Raw genomic sequence first — 23,483 nt, 5'->3', positions numbered from 1 at the left:
CCCGCCCAGCCCAAAGAGAGAGACTGTCAAGCTGTGTTAAGGAGGAAATACTCCACTTCCGTCCTGATGAAGGGGCTATAGCACAGTGATTAAGAAGCCAGCGGGGTGAGCACGGACAGATTACTTTACCTCTCTGAACCTGAACTTCTTCACTTTTACGGTGACTATTCCTGCGTCATTAGCTTCTTTTTATTGGCAGATGACTCTTGGCGCTTAGCACCGGCATACATCATCCTCAGAACCCCATGGAAGAGGTATCCACTTCATGCACGTGATACGTACATAGCATTTAACAAGTGCTAGACTCTGTTCGAAGCACTTTACACAGTGTAACACATTTTGTCCTCATTGCAGACCCCTGAGGTTTATACGACTGTTACTTCATGGATGAGCAAACTCAGAGGCTCCAAAGAGTGAAGTGACTTCTGGGGATGGTGCTCTTCAGATCTGTCTGACCCCCAAACGCTCAATCACTCTAAGATACCCAAATTGCCTTCCCTGTAGATTTATGACACGATGCTCCCCTGTGTTTTGAAGGTATATGATGGCTAGGTATATGCGTAGATTTTTTTCTAGAAGTCATACCAAAAAATCACGTGAAATATATCCTTTACTTGGTTTGTATGCATCACTAGGGGACTTACAAAGAAAAGACTAAACATTCTAAGACTTTTACTTTAAAAATCACTTTATGTCATCTTCAGTAGGCCCTGGTAGAAGAGGTGGGGAACATAATATCTGAGATTTAGAAAATGAGATTTGTAGAGCTCGAAGCCCAGTGGAGGGATCAGTGAATGAAGAAAAGATACTGAGAACAGGCCATTCCTCTCCTCAGATACTTGAAAGCATATCCAGTGGAAAGGTTAGATTCGTTCTGCAGATAACTAAGGAAAATAATTAGTGCCAAGGAGTGGAAAGTGTAAGTGACAGATTTTAGATAAGGGTAAAAAATGTTCTACTGGTGAGTGTGATCAGAGATGGGATGGGATGCTATTTTTGGAATGAGTTCTTTATTGCTGAAGGTATTTCAGGTACTTTGGTATAATATTAATTCAGAGCACCAGATTTATTGTCAGAAGGACCTGGATTTGGATCTGTCATTTACTACCTATGTGACCTCGGGCATCTTATTTAATCTCTTTACACTTGTGTTTCCCTGTGTGTGAAATGGGGAGGTAATCAGAATTATCGCAATGCTGTGAGGAGATAATTAAATAACACCATGGCTACGGAGTGTTGGCACGATAGCTACAGAGTGGCACCTAAAAGGGCAGGAGAAGCATCGTTACAGTTACATTTTTCATTAATACAGTTTGGATGACAGCTTTGCAGGTTGTTGTAGGGAACCAAAGGTTTTACTGAAGGTTCTACTAAAAGATGTGAAAGGCCTCTCACCCTCTGAGCTCCTGAGTCTCGGACTCCGTGACCCACCCTGGGATACAGTTGCTACGTAGGAGAAGCAGGGCTGGGTCCCAGACCCCTTTATTGAGAGTGGGCAGCAGGACCAGACGGGTAATATGGGGACATTCCTGCTGAGAAAAAGCCTTGAGGCTCCTGGTACGTGTGTGGGGGTGGGGGCTCTGTTCAGATGAGGACATGGGGACATCGTTGCCGGGCTAGAGGTCACAGCCCAGGTCCAGGACCCGCTCCTTCCATAACCCTCCCCTTCACAATCTCTCAGACATATGGAAATTTCAGAGTCGTGCGTCCTGCCTGGCAGAGAGGATTTGGCTAAAGGTCAACGATTGCAGTCCTAGAGTGAATGTGACCCAGACAGCGGGGGAAGGAGCAAAGGCCAACTGAGGTTATGTTGGAAGTGTTCTTTGTGATGTCTGTGGCTGTTGCTTCAAACACTGTTGGCCTATTTCCAACCGTCCGTGGAAGTCAGGGACGTGCCAAAAGGCCTTCTCAGCCCGTGCATGGACTGTGAAGACCCACTGCAGCCCCTGTGTGGGGAGCTATTGGTACCAAGTGTCTGGGAAAGAGGAAGCCCTAACAAGCAGAGTAAGATGGATTTTAGTTCAGCCACCTTCATGATGGAGCAGGGCAAAATAGACAAAATGGCATGATTGCAGCTTTTAAAGGAGCAGCTGAGGTTGGCTCCTTTGCAGAGAAAAATAAAAAGTACCCAATAGAATAAAGTGCCGTTGGAGCGGTAGATCTTTCTAAGGTTGAAGGGCGATCTGATTTGCATCATGCTTTTGGACGTGACTGTGGAGGGAGTAGAGAAAACTGGCCTCCATCCACTGTCAAGAGCTTCTGACTGTCAGGGAGGCCACCAGGGAGTCACCTGTGTCCCGGCTGGAGCCCTGGTGGGAGGTACCAGACGTGTGTGAGCTGTGGCGGATGGTGCTCTGAGCCCTGTGAGATGGGCTGGCACTGGCAGAAACAGGGCATTGGCAGGGCGGTGGGAGGAAATTTTGCCAGCGTAAGGACATGAACCTAAGGGAAATGACCTTTTCAGCAGAAGTGAAATCCTGTGGAAATATTTAATGTAAGGTAATGTTTTGTCCCGAAGGACATCCTCCAATCCATCTTCCAGTTCTTCTTTTCTTCCTTGGATCCTTCAGCTTCCCACGTTTGTAATAGAATAAGTGCATTGTCTCTGCTGAGTGCTATCTGGAGCAGATGCTTCCGTCAAGCGCTTTATTTTAGTTACCCTTGAATTCAAAGCTTTGCCCTCCTTTTCTGCCCCAGTTGTCTGGAGCATGATGAAGGAATGTATCCTTTTAGTATTGACTTGAAGAAGGAAAACTTTACCCAGAATGTGTTGAATGGGGCGCTCAAAGTCAGTCCCAGGTAAGGTCTTCAGCTCAACACAGCCCCCTAGTGGGGTACAATAGAATCGATATTAATTGGGATCTGGGATGCGACTGAACAGGTAGGTGGTACGTGGAGGCTTTGCATCAGGTGAAGAATATCATTTAAAAATACATCTTCCACTTGGGCCATTAGTTCTTCATTGAGGGTGGGAGCAATCCGTTATGCTTAATAACCTTGTTCTTTTTCATTTTATTCTTTTATTTTTGCCATAGTGGGTGGCATTTAACAACTAGAAAAACAAAAAATAGAAGCCACATATGAAAAGATCTCATGAAAATTACACACTATGGTAGAACCAAAGTTAGAAGGCAAAGCAAAAGAAATCTAAAGGACCAGTAAACATTAAAAAAAAAAGTCAACCTCCCTACTACGAGAGAAATTCAAAAATGAAATATCACCTTTCATCTGTCAGATTAGTAAAAATTGAAAGAGTGTTAACACATTTGGGAAGGTGTGTAAGAAGGAAGCACTGGCTGTTGATGAGATTTGTGTGAACAGCAGCCCAGACATGATGGAAGGAGGCAGATGTTTGCAATGATTCATGATTCGGGGAGTAATGAGTGGCCACCACAGATGGCAGCCACACAAGATCAGGGGAAATGGAGTTGAGATTAATGGCGTTTAATGGAGTTGAGATTAATAGGGGACCAGAAGTACCATGAGCACATGTAGTGGGGGTGACAGAGCTGGGTAGTGACGAGGTTCATATTTCTGAGGCACAGCAGGGGATGGAAAGTCACAGAAATCTAGGTCGGAGTGTTTGCTGGATTCTCCGTATAGATGCTGAGTTCCCTGAATGGTCGCAAACATTGAGGCAGAGAGGAAATCTAAAAGGCGGATACTAACTATTTAGTGAGTATTGGAGAGGGCTCAGGAAACCCAGAAGGCTGGTAGATGGGACAGAATAAAGGAGGACGCAAGTTCTTTGCTGTGCATGTCACTGAGAGATATGGTTTACCCTCCCTCCATTTGAGTCCGACCTGTCCTGTGTCTGCTTGGACCATTAGGATATGGCGGGTGAGTCCCTGCTCTAGGGCCGGGCCTGAGGAGTGAGGATGGAGGAAAAGTCACGACCTTGAGTTACTGCAGTGACCTCCTAACTGGTCTGCCTCTTTCTATCCTTGTGCTTCTACCTGTGATGAGAATTAGAGGGGTCCAAATTATTTTCAAAAGCTAGGCCGGATCGTGTCTCTCCCCTGCTGCGAACCCTTTAGTGGCTCTCCATCTCAGAGCTCGATGCCAGTCTTTTCATCGACCTCCTAGATCCTGTGTGATCTGGTTCCCTGTTCCCTCTCTGTCTAGTACCTTCCCTCGGCTCAGTCCTTCCTCAAACTTGCCAGGCACCCTCCCACCTCAGGGCATTTGTACCTGCGGCTCCTTTTATCTGAAAAGCTCTTCCCTCACATATCTATGTGGCTCACTCCCTCAGCTTTTACTCAAAAGTCACCTCTGTGAGGTCTTCTCTCATCACCCCAGTGTTTCAAATCCTGCTCCTGCTTCATCTTTTTATTGCATGCATCACCAACATAACATATATGATCTGCATCTTGCTTATAGTCTGTCTCCCTTATCGGAATGTAAATATCTCTTAAGGACAGGGGTTTTTAATCTGGCATTTGCTGGTGTACCGCGAGTGCCTGAAACAGCATCTGGCACATAGTAGGTAGTGGATAGTCAGGAAATAAGTGACTCACTAGATGACTTTTTTTTGGTCTTATTTTTCACTAGACCTATTCTTGAGGTCACGGTATCATCTCCAGCCCAGACCTAGGGATGAAGCACCAGTCTAGCTGACATTTTGCCCTTGAGGTTTTCTAAGAGCTACAGAATGTAGGTTTGCAGAGTTCTGGCCTCTTTGTGAAGGGTGAGGAGAGGAAGTAGTTGTGAATCCAGGAAGCCCTAATAATCTCCAGTGTGGCCCTCAGCCATCCGCTCCCAGCTGCGGGCAGCCCGTCATATCCCCAAAGCACACACCCAGGAAGACTTCCTAACCCAAGCAGTCTACGCCCACTCTGTGCTTATCTATACATTCTTTTGTCTGGCTCCCTAAGCTTTCCTTTTAAAGAATTAGCTGTCAAGAATATGTTCAACAAAAGGCACAGGGCTCTAAACATTATGTAGACGAGTCATTTGAAAGCAGAAAATAGTGCAAAATGATTTGTACTCACCGCATCAATTGCAATTCTTCACAAATTAGAAGTCGATGCTGTAACAAAAGAGCCGTCTTGCAGGATAGGTAATGGAGACACAATCAGAGGAGCACTGGGTTGGAGGTAGGAGAGATGAGGCAGCCACCAGTACTCCCAGATTTCACTGTTAGATTCAACACCTAAAGGGGCTTTAAGTTTAGGCCCCCAGACAAAGCTTCAGTCAGAGACCAGGCCAGGGCTACTCCCCTAAGACTGGGAGGCTGCTTGGTCTCTGGGGACAGCAAGGGAGAAGCCTAGCCACCCTCCCTACTTGCTGTGACAGGAGAGTGCTGTGGGAGCTGCCCTCTGCCTGGCTGCCGGGCTCCCTGCCTACGGGTGGGGTTGAGGGATTGTAGGCATGAGCCATCTCACTGCCCACGGCCACTCTGTGGCACTTCCACAGTTTACCCCCCTTCTACTCCCAATCACACTTGACACACGCTGGATGGAATGGCGTGGTTGGATCTGTTTTGCTGGCACACTCACTTCCCCAGCATCCAGGCTCCAAATGGTTTCTTCCGAGTTGTCATATCTGAAAGCTCCACGGAGGCAGATGCCCACCCAGTGCTCTGGAGCTGGGAGCTCACGGGTTTGCCAGTTCAAGCCTCTCAGGATAGAGACTTTGAGCCCGCCATCTGTGGTGGTGGAATGACTGTTAGCTCAGGAGGTGTATCATCACAGAGCTAAACCGAAAGTGACTGTTCAGAGAAGAGGGTAAATCACCACACGTCGACATCGAAGAGAATAATCAATCCACGGAGATACTAAAAAGAGCTAACGCAACCATTAAAGACTAGACGGGAACTTTAATCTTTTGTTTTCAGAAAATGCTCTCGGAAATGCACTGACTGCCTCTGGAGGCTGAGGAGGAATGAGGCTGTCTGTCTCAGCCTAAGCCGGAAATGATCAACTCAGAGACCCAGGGCTCCTCCACAGGCAGCCTTGGGATGCAATGCAGACTGAAACCTGCCATTATGGAGTATACTGCTGCTGTGATGGAAGGCATTGTGACGTGCTTCAACAAATAAGGACAATATCACGACAGCAGCAGGAGAGACATATGCTTTCAGAGTTAGAGTCCCTTTCTCCAGGACAGTGGAAAATTCTGGCTCCTCTAATTTATCTAGGGCTACGTACGTATTTAAACACAGACTTATTCCCCTCTCCAACCCATCTTTGATTTTGGCAAGGTTGAGGTGGGTACGAGTATCAGATTTTAACAGAATTATTTCTTGAAACATCTTTTAAGTGACTTTAAAGAAGGAAACTCATGTTACAATAATGTGTAACAATTTTAGAGTTAAGTCAAATTAATAACTAGTCATTCAATTAAATATATACCAAATGGTATTACATGTGGTATAACTAGTAGCAATGAAATGGGGATTGTTACCCTTTAATCACTTATGTAGGGTAAGTTAAATACTTGCATAACTGATAAAAGTTCCCTTGTTTTAAATATATTCATACACACATCACTACATATTGTGTTTTTTATCTCAAAAAACGGTTGCCTAATATAATTTCCCCTGCAAAGGTGTCAAAAGAATCATGATATTGCCTTAGGCAGGAACTGAAGCACCGAGCTAAAAACCATATCTGAGTATCTGATGGATTTTATTTGTTCACATTTATCCTATTTGAGGTTAACACTACTTCATTTGACAGTTTAAAAATCATTCTGTAAACAAAAAAAAAACGGCAGCAACAGCTAAAAACACAAAAAGGACACATTGTATAATACAGGAATGCATCGAAAGGAATATTCTGAAGAGGCAAAAGAAATGTGACCATGATTATGAATTCGACAATAAGAGAAAAAAACTTCCAACATCTGTACAGGACAAACTGATAACAGTAATAAAAAAGCAGCAGGACGCCAAAGTGCAGGTGTGCTAGTTCTCATTCCCACATCCATTCAGGAAATAGATAGCGCATACTATTCTTTTATATAAAGTGACAAGTTCTGCTTTAAAACATTCAGTTATGTTACCTTGCAGGGTTTTAGTTTTTCAGTTTACATTGTCTCTACATTACATTGCTTTAACCAGAAAGATGGTCATATGGGATACATGGTATAATTTCTTGAATCTATGGAGAGTATGGAAATGGTACTGTTTATTTTTTGCTTTATTTGTAATGAGTAACAAGAAGCTGAAAATCCAGTATCAGGAGCATCCGCACTTTGCTTCTCTCCCTCCTCTCCACCCCCCCAAAAAATCCTGAGCCCTCTGTCATCTTTGTTGCCACTTTCAGATTCTCTGTAACAAAAGACTATTTATTCAGTTTCACCGAATTCCAGCAGCTGACATACATAATCAGAACCAGTTTCTAATGCAAAATTGGTCTGGTATTTGTCCGAATTGACCAAATAGAAGTGTTATTCTGGCATCACATAAAAATCACACTTTCATAATTGTTTAGAATCTCAAATGTTTTGTTTCCCCTTAGAGGAGAATATCTGTTGAATATGATTTTTGAATAAAGGACTTTTATGAAATATATTTCAAATCTTAAAAAATATTTTTAATGCTCCCCAACGTGGTCTAGGATTCACCCCAGCTGACAATGCCCATTCCATTTAAGAACATTTCCTTTTCCTTACAGCTCTGATTTTGTTTAAAAAGCCCAAATACACAAATGGCTGCTGCTTTATTTGGCATGAAACAGCACTGTTTTGTTTGTTTGTTTGTTTGTTTTTTTAAACCATGTATACAGCAAGATCAAGCAGTCATAATACACACATATCACGGACAGGTTCATCTTTGTTGGAATTCACTGAATAAACTATATTCTGGTAAATCCCCCTTCCCCAAACCCGAGAGTGGACTGTACCTACAGCGAGGTGTTGAAATATTTCTCCAGCAGTTTTCATTGTATTATATTATGAAAACACTAGGCTTCAAGCCAGGTACTAATAAATATTTAATTTAAAAGAAAGAAAGAAACCCCGACACAACATAAAAAAGACCCTCTCCGCCACCCACCCCCCAGCCCAGAGGGCGCGCTCAGCCGGACAGGGCGGAGATGTCGTAGTCACTGGCCGAGGGGAGGGCCTTGCCCATCATCCGGATGTTCTTGGCGCTGGTGATCCTGGCCATCATGCACACGGGCTTGTCAAAGTACTTGACCAGGGCGGGCTCCGTGAGGAGCGAGGCCAGGAACTGCTCGAAGGTGATGGCCCAGTCCCGGTCGAGGCTGGTGCTCCGAGGCAGCGACGCGGGGCCTTGGCCGCTGCGTACCAGGACGGTGTCCTCGCCGATGTCCTCGCACTGCAGCTTGTCCTCCTCGTGGGAGCCGGCACTCAGCACCGAGTAGGACGACATGGAGCTGTCGTCCTTGGTGTCGTCGTCGGAGATGAGCATGGAGGAGCAGGCCCCGTTGTCCCGCGGGGAGGAGTCCTCCAGCTTAATGTCCTCCATCTGCCCCCCCAGGGAGTGCTCCTCGCTGTCGCCCGCCACGCTGGCCGGGTGGGGCTCCGCGGACTCCACCCCGTACGGCTGGCCCGGCCCTTTCTTGGGGAAGAGCACGCCCGGGACGCCCTGGTTGCAGGACGGCGCGCTGCCCCCGCTGCCGCCGTCCTTCGCAGGCTGGGTGACGAAGAGCTTGCCCACTTCCCCGATCTCCAGCAGGAGGCTGGTCACCGCGGCCGTGGCGTGGTACAGCTCCTGCTCGTTGGGGTCCTCGCTGAACATGTTGTACATGGTCTTACACAGCTCAATAAACTGCCCCTGAAAAGTGATTTGGAAAAACACAAAGACTGTCACCATCTCCTGGGGAGCAAAGGCGGCACTGAGCGCAGAGACATTTCCTATTAGGACAACTAAAGATCAGGGGAAAGCCCTAGACACAGCGTGGGCTGATGTGTTATTTGAAGTCTCCTTATGGATGGCTGCATTTTTTTTTTTTTAATTTGAAAATTTTGCAACACCCTTGAAAGTAGAAAGAATGAAATAAAGAACCTTTAGGTACCCGTCCCCTACAGGGGAGAATGACTGTTACACAGTTGCTGCATGAACGCTTTTATCCTTTGTTCAATTACCTTAAGTAAATCCAGACCTCATCTCATTTAACATCTCCACACTACAGTATGCAGCTCACGTGTTCCAAGGTTAGCTCACAGCCCCTGTCCCATGACACATCTGCTGGGGACACTGGACAGAAGAAATGCCTTCTACGCCCACCCCCACGCCCACCCAGATGATTTATCAGTTTTCCATTAGGAAAGTCAGCATCTCCATCCTGTGTTACAGTTATTTATGTTGTTTTATCTCCCTCATTACATGTCAGCTTTTTATGGAAAAATATGTCAGACGTTTTCATAGCCGAGCACAATGATTTGAAAGCAGTGCAGTATCTGAGTATATGAGGGTATTTTTAACGATTGGGATGAGACGTGTGTACTCTAAACTGAATATTTTGTGATTCACCTCTTCTTTGAGGAGGTCATTTTCTCACAGCCAAGCATATTTTTGATGCATAAAATAGATGCAAACAGATCCTAAGGGCCCCAAGCTACCATTATCTTTGTGGGGTATTGATGCTACATTTATCTCTGACTAGAAGAAAACAGCTTCAAGGTTTGAAAGGAATGAACTGTTGGGCACTTACCTGATTCAGTTTGGGTAAATCCTTTGCATTCTTTGATTTTGACCTATTTTCTGGATTCCAGAGTCTCAGATAATTACGGTTTTCTTGAGAATTTGCCCTCTTCCCTAAAACCCAAATATTAAGAAATAAGTGTTCAAAGGTCAAGAAACCAGTGTCTAACCAGCAGGAAGGAAAACATATAGAAGAATCTGTACCTCTGTCGGGTTTCAGACTCACTGTAACGAAGCCATCATCTGAGCTGTGTTTGTTTCTGCTATCCAATCCAACTACTACCAAGAAATATTCAGAAGAAAAAAAGTATTAGAGTGTTATGGAATAAACACATAGATTTAGCATTCGGTAGAGTTGCCTGATTTAGCAAAACAAACAAACAAAACAAAACCTCAGCACACTGAGTTAAATTTGAATTTAAGATCAACAACAAATCATTTTTTAGTATAAGTGTGTCCCAAATAGTGCATGGAACATACTTATGCTAAGCAAATTATTTTTTGCTTACTTGAAATCCAATTATACTGGGAGTCCCATATTTTATCTGACAAGCCTATTTCTAGGTGAAGAAATAACTCCCCCCAGAATTCTTTGTCACAAGTGGGTTTAGTGTATAATTAGGAAATAAAGAGATGATGTCACATCATCTTCAGTACTTAAAAAAAACAGTAGTGCTTGCACCAGTGAATGAATGTTGATTTCCCTCCCCCTTTTTATATTGTCATCTTAACTTTGCATACATGAGATTGATTTTCTGTCAGGCCCCACAAAAGATCAAAAACTCACTTTCTGAAAGGAAAGTAAAATCTATGTTGCTAAAAGAAAACGAATGTTACATGCTACAAAATTCCTTCAGAATTATAATCTGGCATTTCAAAAATATCTATATTTTAAAATTTTCAACACAAAGCAACAGAACTTATGGAATTAGAAAAAAAAATTTTTAAGTGTATTTTAATGATTATTAAGTGCTGTTGGCATTCCTGAAGCATTCTGAACAAGTGAATCCTTTGCTGAAATGAGTGCCCGCTAAGAAAGACACAGCTAACATTTTGCAGCTAAAATACGATTGCTAGTGATGTTGAGAATATTGTAGGACGTGCTAAGGCTCGATGCTAACAGCCTTACTGCATTATCTCATGAAATCCTTACTACACACGGAATGACAGCTATCATCTTCATTTCCCACAAAAGGAAACTGAAGGCCCGAAGACGAGGAAATCTGCCTGAGGTCACCTACGTAACAATACCCAGAGCTAAGATTCTGTCCCAAGCTCCGACCCTCAATTTGTTGCCAATAATGATAAGACTGGGTCTGGCTCACTCCTCTCTCCTCAGTCGTGTAGGTGTTCGCAGTTTAAAAGGAGGTCTAAGCTGTGCATGTTTGGGGGTGGCAAGATTTAAGAGGCAAAAGGACCCAGGAGCAACCCATGTTTACTTCCAGACTTAGGTGGAGCCATGAAGCTGCCCTGATGATGGGTAGATACGTCAGTGCAGTCACAAGCTGAGACGTTGCTTAGATCATACACAAGAAAGCAGCACACGACTCAATATATACACCTGGAGATACACACAATGAGTTGGATCACGTCTATGTAGACCTAACAACCACACAGAACAAGGGTGAGCAAACTCTTTCCGTGAAGGGCCAGAGAGTAAATATTTTAGGCTTTGCAGGCCATACAGTCTCTTCCTACCACTATAGCATGAAAGCAGCCATACACAATGTACATCAATGAATAACAGCTTGGCTGTGTTCCAATACAACTTTATTTATAAGCACTAAAGTTTTAATTTTATATAATTTTCCCCTGGCATGAAATATTATTTTAAGAAATGACATTTAAAAATGTAAAAAGCCATTCTGGGTGCACAGGCTGCATAAACAGGCAGTGAGCGGGATTTGACTGCTGGGCGGAAGTTTGCTGACGGCTATTACAGAGCACAGCCATATAAGAGAATGCTTTCTGATACAAGTGCTGGAGCCAATTGTGGCTAGCAGCATAACAACAGGATGACATTCTTAATGAGCCTGACCCTAGCAGGGAGAGGGGGCCAAGTATATAGCTTTGCAGGATGTTTTTTTCTAAGCCAGTGGGACACAATATCCATGCTTCCTATAGTTGGCGGAAGTACCTGCTCCCAATAATTGCCGCCCATCTTCAAAAATTTATAAAGTAACATGTTAGGCAACTGTATCCATATACTTCTTTGACTGACTAGCTATGGAGGCAACTTTTTCCAATAACGGGGGATCTGTGGAAAAGAACTATAGTACCTTTGGGGAAGACAGTCACTTACCATGTGTGCATTCTGGGGTGATATCTTCAAAGAAGTACTGAGTTGCTTCAAAGGCAGAGTCTGGCTCATCTTGATCAGAAGACGGCTCTAGAAAGGGGAGGAAAGAGAATTTGCATATTGGCTGGGCCAGGACTCATGAGTGTATTTTACTTGTTAAAGGAATGACAGGGGAAGGTGAGAAGCTAAAGTTACAAAGGTGGGGTAGGGTCACATCCAATGCCTACTGCCTGGAAAACCTTACCGGGGGAGGGGCACACTCCATTTCTAACTCCACCCTCCTTCTTAATGACCCCACACCAAAGTGTCACTTTACATTTTCCTAAATCCTGTGGAATGATGCTTTAGGAACCAAATTTTAGAAACTTGTACACTATAAAGATAATTCCCAAATCTATAGTGTTACCCTATCTCTATCCTAGTGCCAATCCCGTGTTTTTTTTGTTGTTGTTGTTGGGTGTTTTTTTTTTTTTGTATTTGTTAGATATATCCCAGCTGGAAGCTAACCTTATTTAAAACTTAACTTACATCCTCACCATTTCTGTTGTTTCTGTCAGGGGTAGAACTCTCCCCTACACTCGGAATCTGAGAGTCTCCTAGTCTCCTCTCTCTCTCACCACCCTGGAATCCCATGTCACCAAATGCTAGTTATTCTTTCTTTTGCAGAAGCCCGCTCTTTGCTTTTGACGCAACTCATAGTTCAGACAGGTAAATGACCATAGACTCAGGCACAGGCTGACTCAGGAACTCATGTAGAGTCATTATTCAGCTCATTATTAGTGACGAATGGGCAATTTTGTATGTCAAAAAGAGGCCATCAGGTCACACCAAAGGAGAGAGAGAGATTGAGAGATTTCAAGCCAGGTCGTGGTTACAGGTGCATGTGCCGCTGCTCTGGGCGGCTCACTTACCAGGCAAGACATGCATTTTATACAGGAGTTTGAGTTTCTCTGTGAGGTCCCCATGGCATGCGGCACCTAGAAGTCACAGAAGTACCAATGTGAAATGCATCGTGTGTGCTAGGAACCCCTCCAGGCTTAGCATTCCCCTGAGAAGTCTACTTTTTACAAATTGAAACCAAGACACCAGGTGACAGAAGGTCTGGCCAGGGCATATGTGGGTTAAGAGCGCTGGATTCCTGGATTCCTGGTTTCAAATCCTTCGTACTTAACTCTGTGACCATGGGAGAGTCGGCCTTGCTGTAACTCAATTTCCCCTTTGTAAGGCAGGATGATAAGTAAAGGATTCTACCAGTGGTCTCAATATCAGGACCCATGACCTGTAAGAACTCAATGTGTTAATATGTATACAACATTGAGAATAGTGCCTGGCACATAATAAACTTATTAATTAGCAAGATCATGTGAGTAAACCTCAATGCCCTAAATAGCTGTTAGAGTTCAGAAATCATCTCAAAATATATTTGAGATTGCTTCAAATTACTCATTTTAGAAATCCTTTTGTTATTTTGAGTTCTCCTAAATGTTTCTTCATTTTAACTTATTCTAACCTGCCATTATATCACCATAACTTCAATGAAAAGAATCATGTTCCTTTTTCCTTTAACTTCCATATGTGTATCAGGAATCGGAAAATCCTTTGTATGTATCTATTCTCAGAGCACCTACTTGAAGATCAGTTAGATTTGGAAAAAGAAGAAAAAGAGGAATTATAGAATCTGAGTTGGCAGCGACATCGGGGGTTATCTTGTCCAACCTCCCACTTAGCGTAGGGCTCCCACACAGCCACAAGGTAGGAATCTGCTCGAACATTGTCAGGGACACGGAGCTCATGACAACCAAAGGCATCTTATTCCACTGACATAGTCTCTAAACACCGAAAGTTCTTCTGTGATGTTTACTTTAGTCTCGGGACCCTTAACCTGCAGACTCAGCTTTCCAGACACCGTAGAGTGTAAAACTTTTGTCTACGTGCCTATGTCATTTTTTGGGAAGAAAATGCTCACAGTCCGTATGCGACCTCAAAGGATTACTTAACTTTTCTGAGCTTCCATCCCTCTCACTGAAAACAGACATAACAAAAGCAAGCAGGTAGGTAATAAAGCAGAATAGTAACGACACAAACTGTGCCTCCAGGGGGGCTGGGTTTAAACTATGGCTTTGTAGTTGTGTGCCTTTACGCACATTAAGCACACAGAAAGCATTAGGGCCGTGCCTGGCACAGAGTAAATGATATAAATGATATAAACAGTATAAATGTTAGTTATCATTACTGTTGTTACCCCAACGGGCTTTTGTTTGGATTAAGTGCAAATTCTAAGGCAGCAGAACAGTGCCTGCACTTAGCAAAAGCTAGTTCCTCTGCGTTCCCCCCTTTGAAACATATTTATGAGTACTTTATACAAGTAATTCTTCTTACCTAAGAGGACCCATCTACACCCCATTTGCTTTTTAAAAACCATTAGGCTCCTTTGGCCTTGAAGCCTTTCAGTTGTTATTCTTAAAGATTCTGGGCACTTTTTGGGGATCATTACTGGCTCTATCCTGACACCTTCATCTGTCTTTGGACACGTCATTTTAAAGTACATGGCCCAAGGTCACAGAGTGGCATAACTAGAATAAAAACATTTTTTCCTTTTTATCACATTCTGGTAGTCTGACACAATGCCTGCCAAGTGCACAACCTCGTATCAGTGGGCCAAGCTCAACTATGAGAGTCCAATAGAATAGAGGGCGGGGAACAGGTCAGACAGCAAGGCTGAGGGCGGAAACTGCACACTGCTGTGAGATGTGGGTGTGCGCTCTCAGGGTGGATCGTCCTTCCTCCCCGCAAAGCAGAGAGGAAAGGCTTCCACTGAGACTGCCGAGCTGTAGTAGTGTTTTTCAGCCCTTTATTTAAAACATCACAAAATGTTTCTATGAAATTTTATGAAACATATTATATATAATAGAAACATATATATTCTTTTTGCCAAAGAAAAGCAATCCACCCAAACTTTTCTTTTTCTCCTGTAAAGTAACCACATATGTGGATTCAGCGTTCCAATTGGCATTTATTGTCTTGCGAATTCTCTGATAATGTATTTGTAACTAGTGCCAGAGACTATCTAATGTAGAAGGCGACGCTTTAATCTTATAATATATCCATGAACCAAAAACAGATTTTACAATCAGTTTGCAAACCATCAAAGGCACTCCTGTGCCCTCTGACCCCAATCTCCTGAGGCCGTGCGCCTGAAGGCAGCACTGAACCCACCGGGGTTATCCACCAGCCCCTCCCAATTCATGCAATCACATCACATCCTTACTTAGTCCAGAGACAAACTCTCGGAAGTTAATCAGAGAGTCTCCATTTTCATCTAATAACTGGAACAAGCGGGAGGCCAGCACGTCAGAGTGAGTCCCACAGGCCCAGGGAAAGAGAAGCGCAAACATCCCCTTGAACTGCTCAAAGTCAATGCGATACTGTTCGAGGTAAGGCAGGCTGGGGTCGTGCCTGTCCAGGGCATTGCTGCTCCCGCCCCAGTAGCAGCTGGTTAGATGCTCTGCCTAAAAATACAAAAACAAAAAACCCAGGATGTTATTGAGGCCTCTATCTCACAGCAGACACCAGGAAGAAAAGACCCAATCTCAAATGTGGAAAAAGGCTTCTGGTCAACCCGTGTGCATCTCCTGGGGCCCTGCTCTGGTCTCAGCACCCCTCTGTCTTTTTGTTCTGCATAGATCTCCACTTGACTATCCTCACCAGCTCCATGGCAACCATCTCTGGAGTTAACATCGGGCATGCAAGATCCAGTTCAATTACTGGAGTAGGTGAAGAAAGAAAACAACCCTCCTCCCTCCATTTTCTTCCTCCTAATACACGTACTCCCAAGCGTGCTGCCAATAACTGCCAAACATTTTATTTATTTAAAAGAAATAAAGAGAATGTTTACCTGAAAAGGATCTGTAATTTAGGCCATGAGACCACCTTGTTCTCCAGGTGAAGTCCAGCGGTCTAGTGGCCCACTCATGTCATCCAACCCCTTAGCCAAAGCAGATCCTGAGGAGATGGTGCGTTTCCGAGCCTAGTTTAGTGTCCCATAAACCCCCTGCCTCTTGTTCACCAAAATCACATAAATATCATTGCCTTACAGTATTTAAGCTGTAAATGTGTGGTCCTCCTTTTATACACATTGAAAATAGCTCCAGAAAAATTACGAGCAGCAGCCCCTATGGTCAGGGATCTGGAACCTATTTCTGTCCTTGGAAACAAGGCAGCCTCTTTACTCATGAGGTCGTATTGATTCTGGTAGAAACAGCTGCCCATTCTAGGAAGACCACAAAGATGAAACATGCAAAAGGACTGGAAGGACCCTCCCCTCCACACACAGACATTTACAGCTGGCTCTGGATGGTAGGTGGGGGTGAGGAGAAGGTCATGAAAAGGGGGACTTTAGTTTTACTTTATTCCCCATTGTACCGAGTATTTCATTACGAGCATGTATAAATATTGCAATAGAAAACAGCACTTTCAGAACAGATCTCTCCCCCTTATCCAGAGGTTCTGAAAAGGGGACAGGGAGTCAGTTGAGAGTGTGTAGCATTTCCGTTTTGCTCTCACTTAGAAAGGAGCAGAGAAGACCAATGTCTTTACCACAATGGTTTACTGGGAATTGTAGCTAATGACCTAAAAAAAGAGAGGACTGGGAGTTGGGAGGAGAGGAGGAAGGAGGTGTGGAGAACACAGCCAAAACCAGGTTTTCTGCAGCCTTGGAAGAATAAAGGGAGCCTCTCGAAGTTCACCAGGGTAGGGAAGCGACAGTGGGGAGGCCGGAGGGAGGGAGGCAGAAGCTGAGGTCCTAGGGGCTGCATGGGTGGAGCTGTACCCTGAATTATCACCGGTGATGCCCAGCAACCCTGAGAGGCGTGTGTTGTTGACACATCCCTGGGAGGGGTCCACTTTACCTAAGTGACATCAGTGGATAAAGGTTATCCAGAGCATCTCCTCTTAACTAAAGCACCCAAGTGATTCTGGAACCCTCCTGAATGTGATAAAGGCACGTTCATGGTGCTCACAACCATCAGGAAAGACAAGCCACACAGATCATCTCCCTGCTCCGTGATGAGACTGCACGCTCCACCATTGGTGGGGAGGAAGGGAGGGACAGGGGCCCAGAGACTGAAAAAGGACCGAAGGGCCAATTTGGAAAGAGTTCAAAGGAAAGTAGGGCAGAGGGGCCCTGGACCACGTTTTCCACCAAATCTGCCTCAGGGTGGCAGCCTTTCACTTTTTCCAACAAGTTTTAACCCAAAGCCTTGGAAGACGACTGCATCTTTCCTTTGTATCTGCAGGAAAAGCCCCAGAAATTGGCCTTTTAAAGGACTACAAGGTCTGGTAGGGTGGGTGTCTGACATATAGTAATGTCTCCATAAATATTTGTTTAAATGAATGAAAGCCAATTGAAGTGTTCAAAAGACCCGAAAAAGAGTCCATAACTGAAGTTTGTATCTTGGTTCCACAGCACGGAGACTCCTTCCCCATTCCTCACACCAATAAGGGTCTGCGGTTCTTTCTCAGGGTGCTCAGTAGACTTGGGGAACTAGTGTTTGTCAACAAACACTTGACAGGGTTTATGAGCACAGCTTGCTTTCTTCAGGCATATCCTCAGGGTACAAATGACACACCTGGTACCCGGAGTGCACAGGCAAGAATGACACGATGCCCAGGTGAGAGGACATGGCTTCAGCGATCTCTGGATCAGGGACTTCGGCACAACCCACCCTGGCCCTTCTTTTCCTTGTACCCCCAGAAGCTGGCCTCTTCTTTCTAATGTCATAGCCTTTTTCACTATCCATCCGTGCTCTTGCTACTTCCAGCTGCTACGCCCGCTTCTGTTTAGTCACTCTTGGCCCTACTTCCTCACCACCCTGTGAAGCAGATTTCTTCGGGTCCTCAGCATCCCTTTAAAATCCGATCTCAATTGGATCATTATCTTTTGCTCCAAGCTGGATCATTATATTTTTCCTTTATGAAACAAAGAGGGACCCCTTCCTTATGGACAATCAATGCACACGGAGCAATTAGCTCCAGGGCTTTTGATGTGTGGATGAAACATGAGTGAAATGGTACACTACAGAGACTTCACCCTCCAGTGCTGGATGGAGGCAGCTGGGGGCGCGGGTGTTCACGCTGTTGGTCATGCCACTGGGCTGACAAAGAACACCAACGGCTCTGAAACCTCCATGTCTCTGTGCCCAATCAGAAGCATGCAGAGTGTACTAGATTGATAATTGATCACGATTTACCTATGTACTCAACACACGTTTGGAACACCTGCTGGGTACAGACACTATACTAGTTACCAGGGAAACAAAAAATACGTAAAACAGTGGTAGCTAACAGGCAAGTGGGAATATTAGCGATAACATTCCCAGCTATCACCTTCACTGATTCTAAGATCTATTCGTGTTCAACTCGGATCTTTATGCTTGTGCCTTTATGGTTTGTCCCTGTATTATCCTTGCAGTCCTCGATGCAAACAAGTTTAGTTCTGGCATAAAAGACACTATACACAGGAGGCTACCCAATTCGAGATCATGATAAAATTGGTACCTGCCTAACAGGCATCTTTTAAAATTTGTTTCCTGTCAATTGCCACATTTTCACTTACGATGTTGATAATAAGGGTTATGAATAAAATATTTTTTCTAGAAAAAAAAATTCTACATTGCTTTATTTACTAATATAATATTTTCTTATTTAGAAACAAGACTAGTATGGGCTGAATTATGAAATGGAAATTACAGAAATTTAACTAATTTGGCTTTGCCTTAGCCATTTGGACAGCTTTATTTGTATTTTAGCTAAATACCTCATTTTAAGGCTATTTTAATATAGATTAATATAGGAAATTACAATTTACAAGGCAGAATTTAAAATCAATTGCCATTGTTCCAATGAGTACTAGAAAGTACTATTCTATTTGCTTAAGACTAAGGAGACAGCTAAAATATTATATGGAGTGGAAGAAAGCTAAAACATCAACTAAAGTGGGTTATAAGAATATGTTTATTTTTTCACATTAAGTATTCCATTTTTATATTCTCAGCTCTAGCTTTCTATTTATGCATGTTGAGACTCATGTCATCCCCTGATGATTTAACAGAAAAATCTAGAACTGAATTATAAAGTGAATTCTTTTATTCCCCCGAATGTACACGAATTTACTTGGAAACTCACCTTGAACAGAGCATAAAGTTCCTCTAACTCATCAATGGTAAAGGAAGTTTCTGTCACAATGGTTCGTACCTATAAAAAGAATAAACACCATGAATTTCAGAAACTCAAAAATGCCTTGTTGGGCAAATTTCTGATCTTCTTCTTTTAAATCACCTTCAGTCTGTCAAGCCAGAATTTATGAGCTGGTAGGAGTGTGGGGAAGGAGGGAGGAAGAAGGCTACATGCCATTTCTCAAAGGACTTACCACATTCCGTTTCGTAGTATCTTCCAGTGTCTGGATCACCTTCAGTCTCTGTTTGAATCTCATCTGCTCAATCAGATCTGCCCGGATCGTTCCAAATTTCTGAAAAGAAGTAATATTGGTATTTCTGAGAAATCTGCTATAGTACACATGCTGTGTCTGCAGGATTGATGGAGATACAACCCTTATACATATGAGAAATTTCTGGTCACATAACAGGTATCCTAGACTATACCTTTATTTACTCTATTACCTTTATTCATTTTAAAGCCATGTAACAACGATAAATAAATAACAGGAAATTCTCATGCTTCTGAACTGCTGAACTAAATTTCAAAGCCAAATGAGTCTTCCTTACATCAATAGTTCATGAGGGGAAGTAAAGGGATTAAATAAAGCTACAAGGGCCATTTATGTACGAAAAAATGCTTTAAAAGAAGGCTTTTTTCTGACAAGGAGAAAGGAAATATCTAAAGCTAACTATTAGCCTGGGAGGTCGGAAGAGACGTTGATGTGAGGCTCGCTGCCCATGATCTCTAGCTCAATACCATTTTCCTGGTCCAGAAACCCACCGTGTTTGTTTCAGGATGGCAGACATGGTGAGCTAACTATCTTTTCAAACTCCAAAATACCCAGCATTGCCTGAATGTATGTTGAACTAAATTTTAAAAACCAAATGAGTCTTCCAATTTGAAGGTAGAAAAAGAATACGTAAGATGTTATGTGTCTTAGTTGTGCAGAAGAAAAACAAAGACACTCTGCTTAAAGTACGAAACTTAACCCATGGAAGCAATGGCTGCAATGGCTAAAGACACTTAAAGGATAAAGGAAAAGTTGACAGACAATATCAAGTGTTGGCAAGGATATGGTGCAACCAAAAGACTCATGTGCCGCTCCTCAGAGTATCAATTGGTACAACCATTTTGGAAATCTCTCTGGTAGTAGCTAAATCTGAACACATATATTCCTATTACCCAGAAATGCTTCTCCTAAGTACACACCCAAAAGAAAGTATATACATTTTTACCAATAGACATGCAGACATGTACTAGAATATTCGTAGTGCCACTATTAGCCAAAAACAAGTAACCACTTAATGCACATCAACAGCAGCATGGATAAATAAATCATAGTACTATTACACAACGTGTTACTATGCGGCAATGAAAATCATCAATTTGGATAAATCTCATAATCATAATGCTGAGCAAAATGAAACAGAACCACAAAGGAACAATTTTGTCTAATCCCATTTACATGAAGTTCAGAAACAAGCAAAACTAATCTATGACGTTAAAAGTCAGAAGAATGAGTAACGTTGGTTGTATAGTGACAGAAAGGGGACACAGGGCACTTCTGGGGTGCTGGTATTGATCTGGGTAACATTTACATAGTATGCTAAATGGGTTTAAAAAGAGTGCCTTTGTACATTCATACTATGGAATACTATTCAGCAATTAGAAAACAAAACAAAACAACTATTGGTATATACAGTGACTTGGATGAACCTCAGAGAAATTGTGCTGGATGAAAAATGACAAATCTCAAAAGGACATGTATATTACATGATTTTATTTTTGTAATGATCATGAAATAATGTAATTATAGAGATGGAGAACAGATTAGTGATTGCCAGGGTGAGAATGGGGTGAGGGAGGGTGGTTGTGGCTATCAAGGGGGTCACATGCAATGGTTTTCTGTGATGGTTCAGCTGAGTGTCCTGATTGTGTGGCGGTTACGCAAGGCTATGCATGTGATGTGATAGCACAGAGCTGTCTTGGGCCTCACGCCAGAGATTCAGATTGAACTGATCTTGAATGGAGCCTGAGAATTCATATTTTTAAAAGACTGGCTTTAAAATGTTTCTGAGTGAATTTAGTGCACAGGCAGGATTGAGAACCACCAATTTAATGGTTAGGAGGGGGGGAAATGATAGGCAAAAGTTTGCGGTGTTTCTCTTTAGGGTGACCCGTACGGCATTGATTGGAGAGCCATTGGAAATTTATGAGCAGGGCAGTGATACTGAGCAGAGAGGAGAAAACAGAAAAGCAATCACTGTGCATTGAAAGACCAGGCAATGTAGGTTCTGATATTAATAAAAGGGCTTGTTTTCCCAGACAGAGGAAGGAAACTGCTGTGTCCTGCCATAGGACATTTGGCAGCCTAACGGCCACCATTAGGGACCGGCCAGACAGGATGTAAATTGAAACCAGCCCTTGGTCTCGTCTCCATTCTCTGCTCTTTCCCATTAAAAATGGGCCAACTGCTGATTTCAGCATGATGTTAGCTTACCTGCTGTCAAGAATAAAGTTGAGTGAACACATACTAAGCTGTATCACTTTGGTCTAGAATTCTCTTAACAATAAAGGTTTCAGGAGATGCCTTTAGGAAAACAACCTACAGGTATAATAACTATTGCCTTTAATCACATGGACTCTTTTTCTGGATTTTTCTGGAAGAATCATCATCCAAAATTTCCGACAGGGTGCTTTCCAAAAGTCCTGGGGCAATGATTGTTTTTTTAAATGCCTTATGATAACGAATTTTGGAGAGAGTAAAGTGAAACAGCCATTCTCTGTTAGTGGAAGTATAAATTGGGACAATCTTTGTGAAAACTGGACAGTGTGTGCCAAGAGCTTGGAAATCATTCACACTTTTTGATCTATTGCTGGAAATCTATTCCTAAGAAAATAATCATAGATATGATATTTGTGTACGAGTTTATCATGTAATATATATCATATTATATATATCTAATAATACCATATAAGTTTGCCATATAATACCAAAAATTTGGAAGCAAGTAACGTAAATGTCCAACAAAAGGGGACCAGCTAAATAAATGTTGGTACCTCATTAAAATGGAATACTAAGAATCGATTGAAACCATTCCTTCAAACAATATGTAATATCGTAGAGAATGCTTATATATGTTTTCAATGAAAAGGAATGTTACAAAGCACTTTTTAGAAGGAACTTATTTTTTAAGTGTTTGCTACAAATATAAAAACATACTTGAGGGAAATATAAAATGCTCATAGTGTATATATTTCTTTCTTCATATTTTCCCACAGTTCCTACATTTTAAAATAACAAACATGCATTACTTTTATGATTCCAAAACATACTAAAATGCTTTGTTTTTTAATATACCTGGTGTGTCATGTCAATTAAAACAATAAATTACCAGTCTTTCTCCCATGATGAGTTAAGGACAATCATTTCTGAAAAGACTTCTGGATCCATACCAATTTTTTTTAAAGCCCCAGTGTCTTGACTCTAAGAAGGACTTTCTGACCTCGGCTTGTCCTTCACCATTTGTCCCTGACCCAGGTTGTTGGGAGTTGGAATGCTGACAATCACCAGTGCTATAATCCTAAAACATCTGTAGAGGGCATAGTGTGCTCAGCAGAATATTCATGCTCTTTCTTAATGATAATTTCTGTAAAAGTCCGCAGAGCCAAGGTCAGCAAGTGAAGAAACCATGAGGAGCTACGGGCACAGAGTCCTTGGGGGCTCCACACACCATCAAATGCTATGAGGCACATGGCACCGTGGTTCATTCATTCCTAGAAGCTCTACTTTGGGATTCAAGAACAGGTCCAGGGGCATGAAGGACCAGAAGGCCCCCTCCCCCACCACACGAGGCAATTCTAGAGGAATCCTAGGCCTGGCTCTTCTCTAGAATGGTGCCCGGTGTTCTCCATGTCTTGGACTACAGAGGATTGGCTTATCTACGTCAGAGGAGACCTAAGTACTTGGCATGAGAACAGAAAGGGAACTGATGTGTGCGGGTCAGCCTCCCGAGGTCTGCTCTGAGCCACCCTTCCTCACTCCATCCAGCATTGAATCTGAACTGCTATTTGATCGGGATTCAGGGTGGGCATAGTAAAGAACGTCAGGGCAACATCTTGTCATGCCATTGGCTCTATGGCGTTACACTCAGCAGAAGTCACGGGCCCCATTCAGTGTCCATCTCTGCAGCTCAAAGCTGTCAGCTGGCAAGTAGCTATTTGCTCTGGCAGCTATTCTCAGAAGGGAAGAGGAAGCAGGCACACCCATGGGTTAGCAATGGCAGTGTGTTGCACCCCTCCAGCCAAGCCCCTCATGGCAGGCCCAGAGCGCTGTGACACTCTGCCAGGAAACAA

At 43.1% G+C, this 23,483-nt stretch overlaps 1 protein-coding gene across 1 annotated transcript in view; it reads right to left on the bottom strand.

Moving 5' to 3' along the window:
• Window positions 1–6,610: 6,610 nt before the first annotated feature.
• TBC1D9 (TBC1 domain family member 9) overlaps window positions 6,611–23,483 on the bottom strand; it is an 85,686-nt gene continuing 68,813 nt past the window's right edge. The window contains exons 14-21 of the mRNA XM_019730800.3: window positions 19,339–19,437; window positions 19,095–19,163; window positions 15,181–15,421; window positions 12,824–12,889; window positions 11,916–12,002; window positions 9,818–9,892; window positions 9,624–9,727; window positions 6,611–8,743 (exon numbers count right to left, since the gene is read on the bottom strand). Coding sequence (XP_019586359.3) covers window positions 8,021–8,743; window positions 9,624–9,727; window positions 9,818–9,892; window positions 11,916–12,002; window positions 12,824–12,889; window positions 15,181–15,421; window positions 19,095–19,163; window positions 19,339–19,437 — 1,464 coding nt within the window. The 3' untranslated portion in view covers window positions 6,611–8,020. The remainder of the gene's footprint in view (window positions 8,744–9,623; window positions 9,728–9,817; window positions 9,893–11,915; window positions 12,003–12,823; window positions 12,890–15,180; window positions 15,422–19,094; window positions 19,164–19,338; window positions 19,438–23,483) is intronic.

This window comes from Rhinolophus sinicus, chromosome 15 (assembly GCF_057876585.1).
Source record: "Rhinolophus sinicus isolate RSI-liver-muscle chromosome 15, RSI-T2T, whole genome shotgun sequence".
Classification (NCBI taxonomy): Eukaryota; Metazoa; Chordata; class Mammalia; order Chiroptera; family Rhinolophidae; genus Rhinolophus; species Rhinolophus sinicus.
Note: the sequence above shows the minus strand (reverse complement) of the source record. Positions and strands in the feature narration are given on the sequence as shown.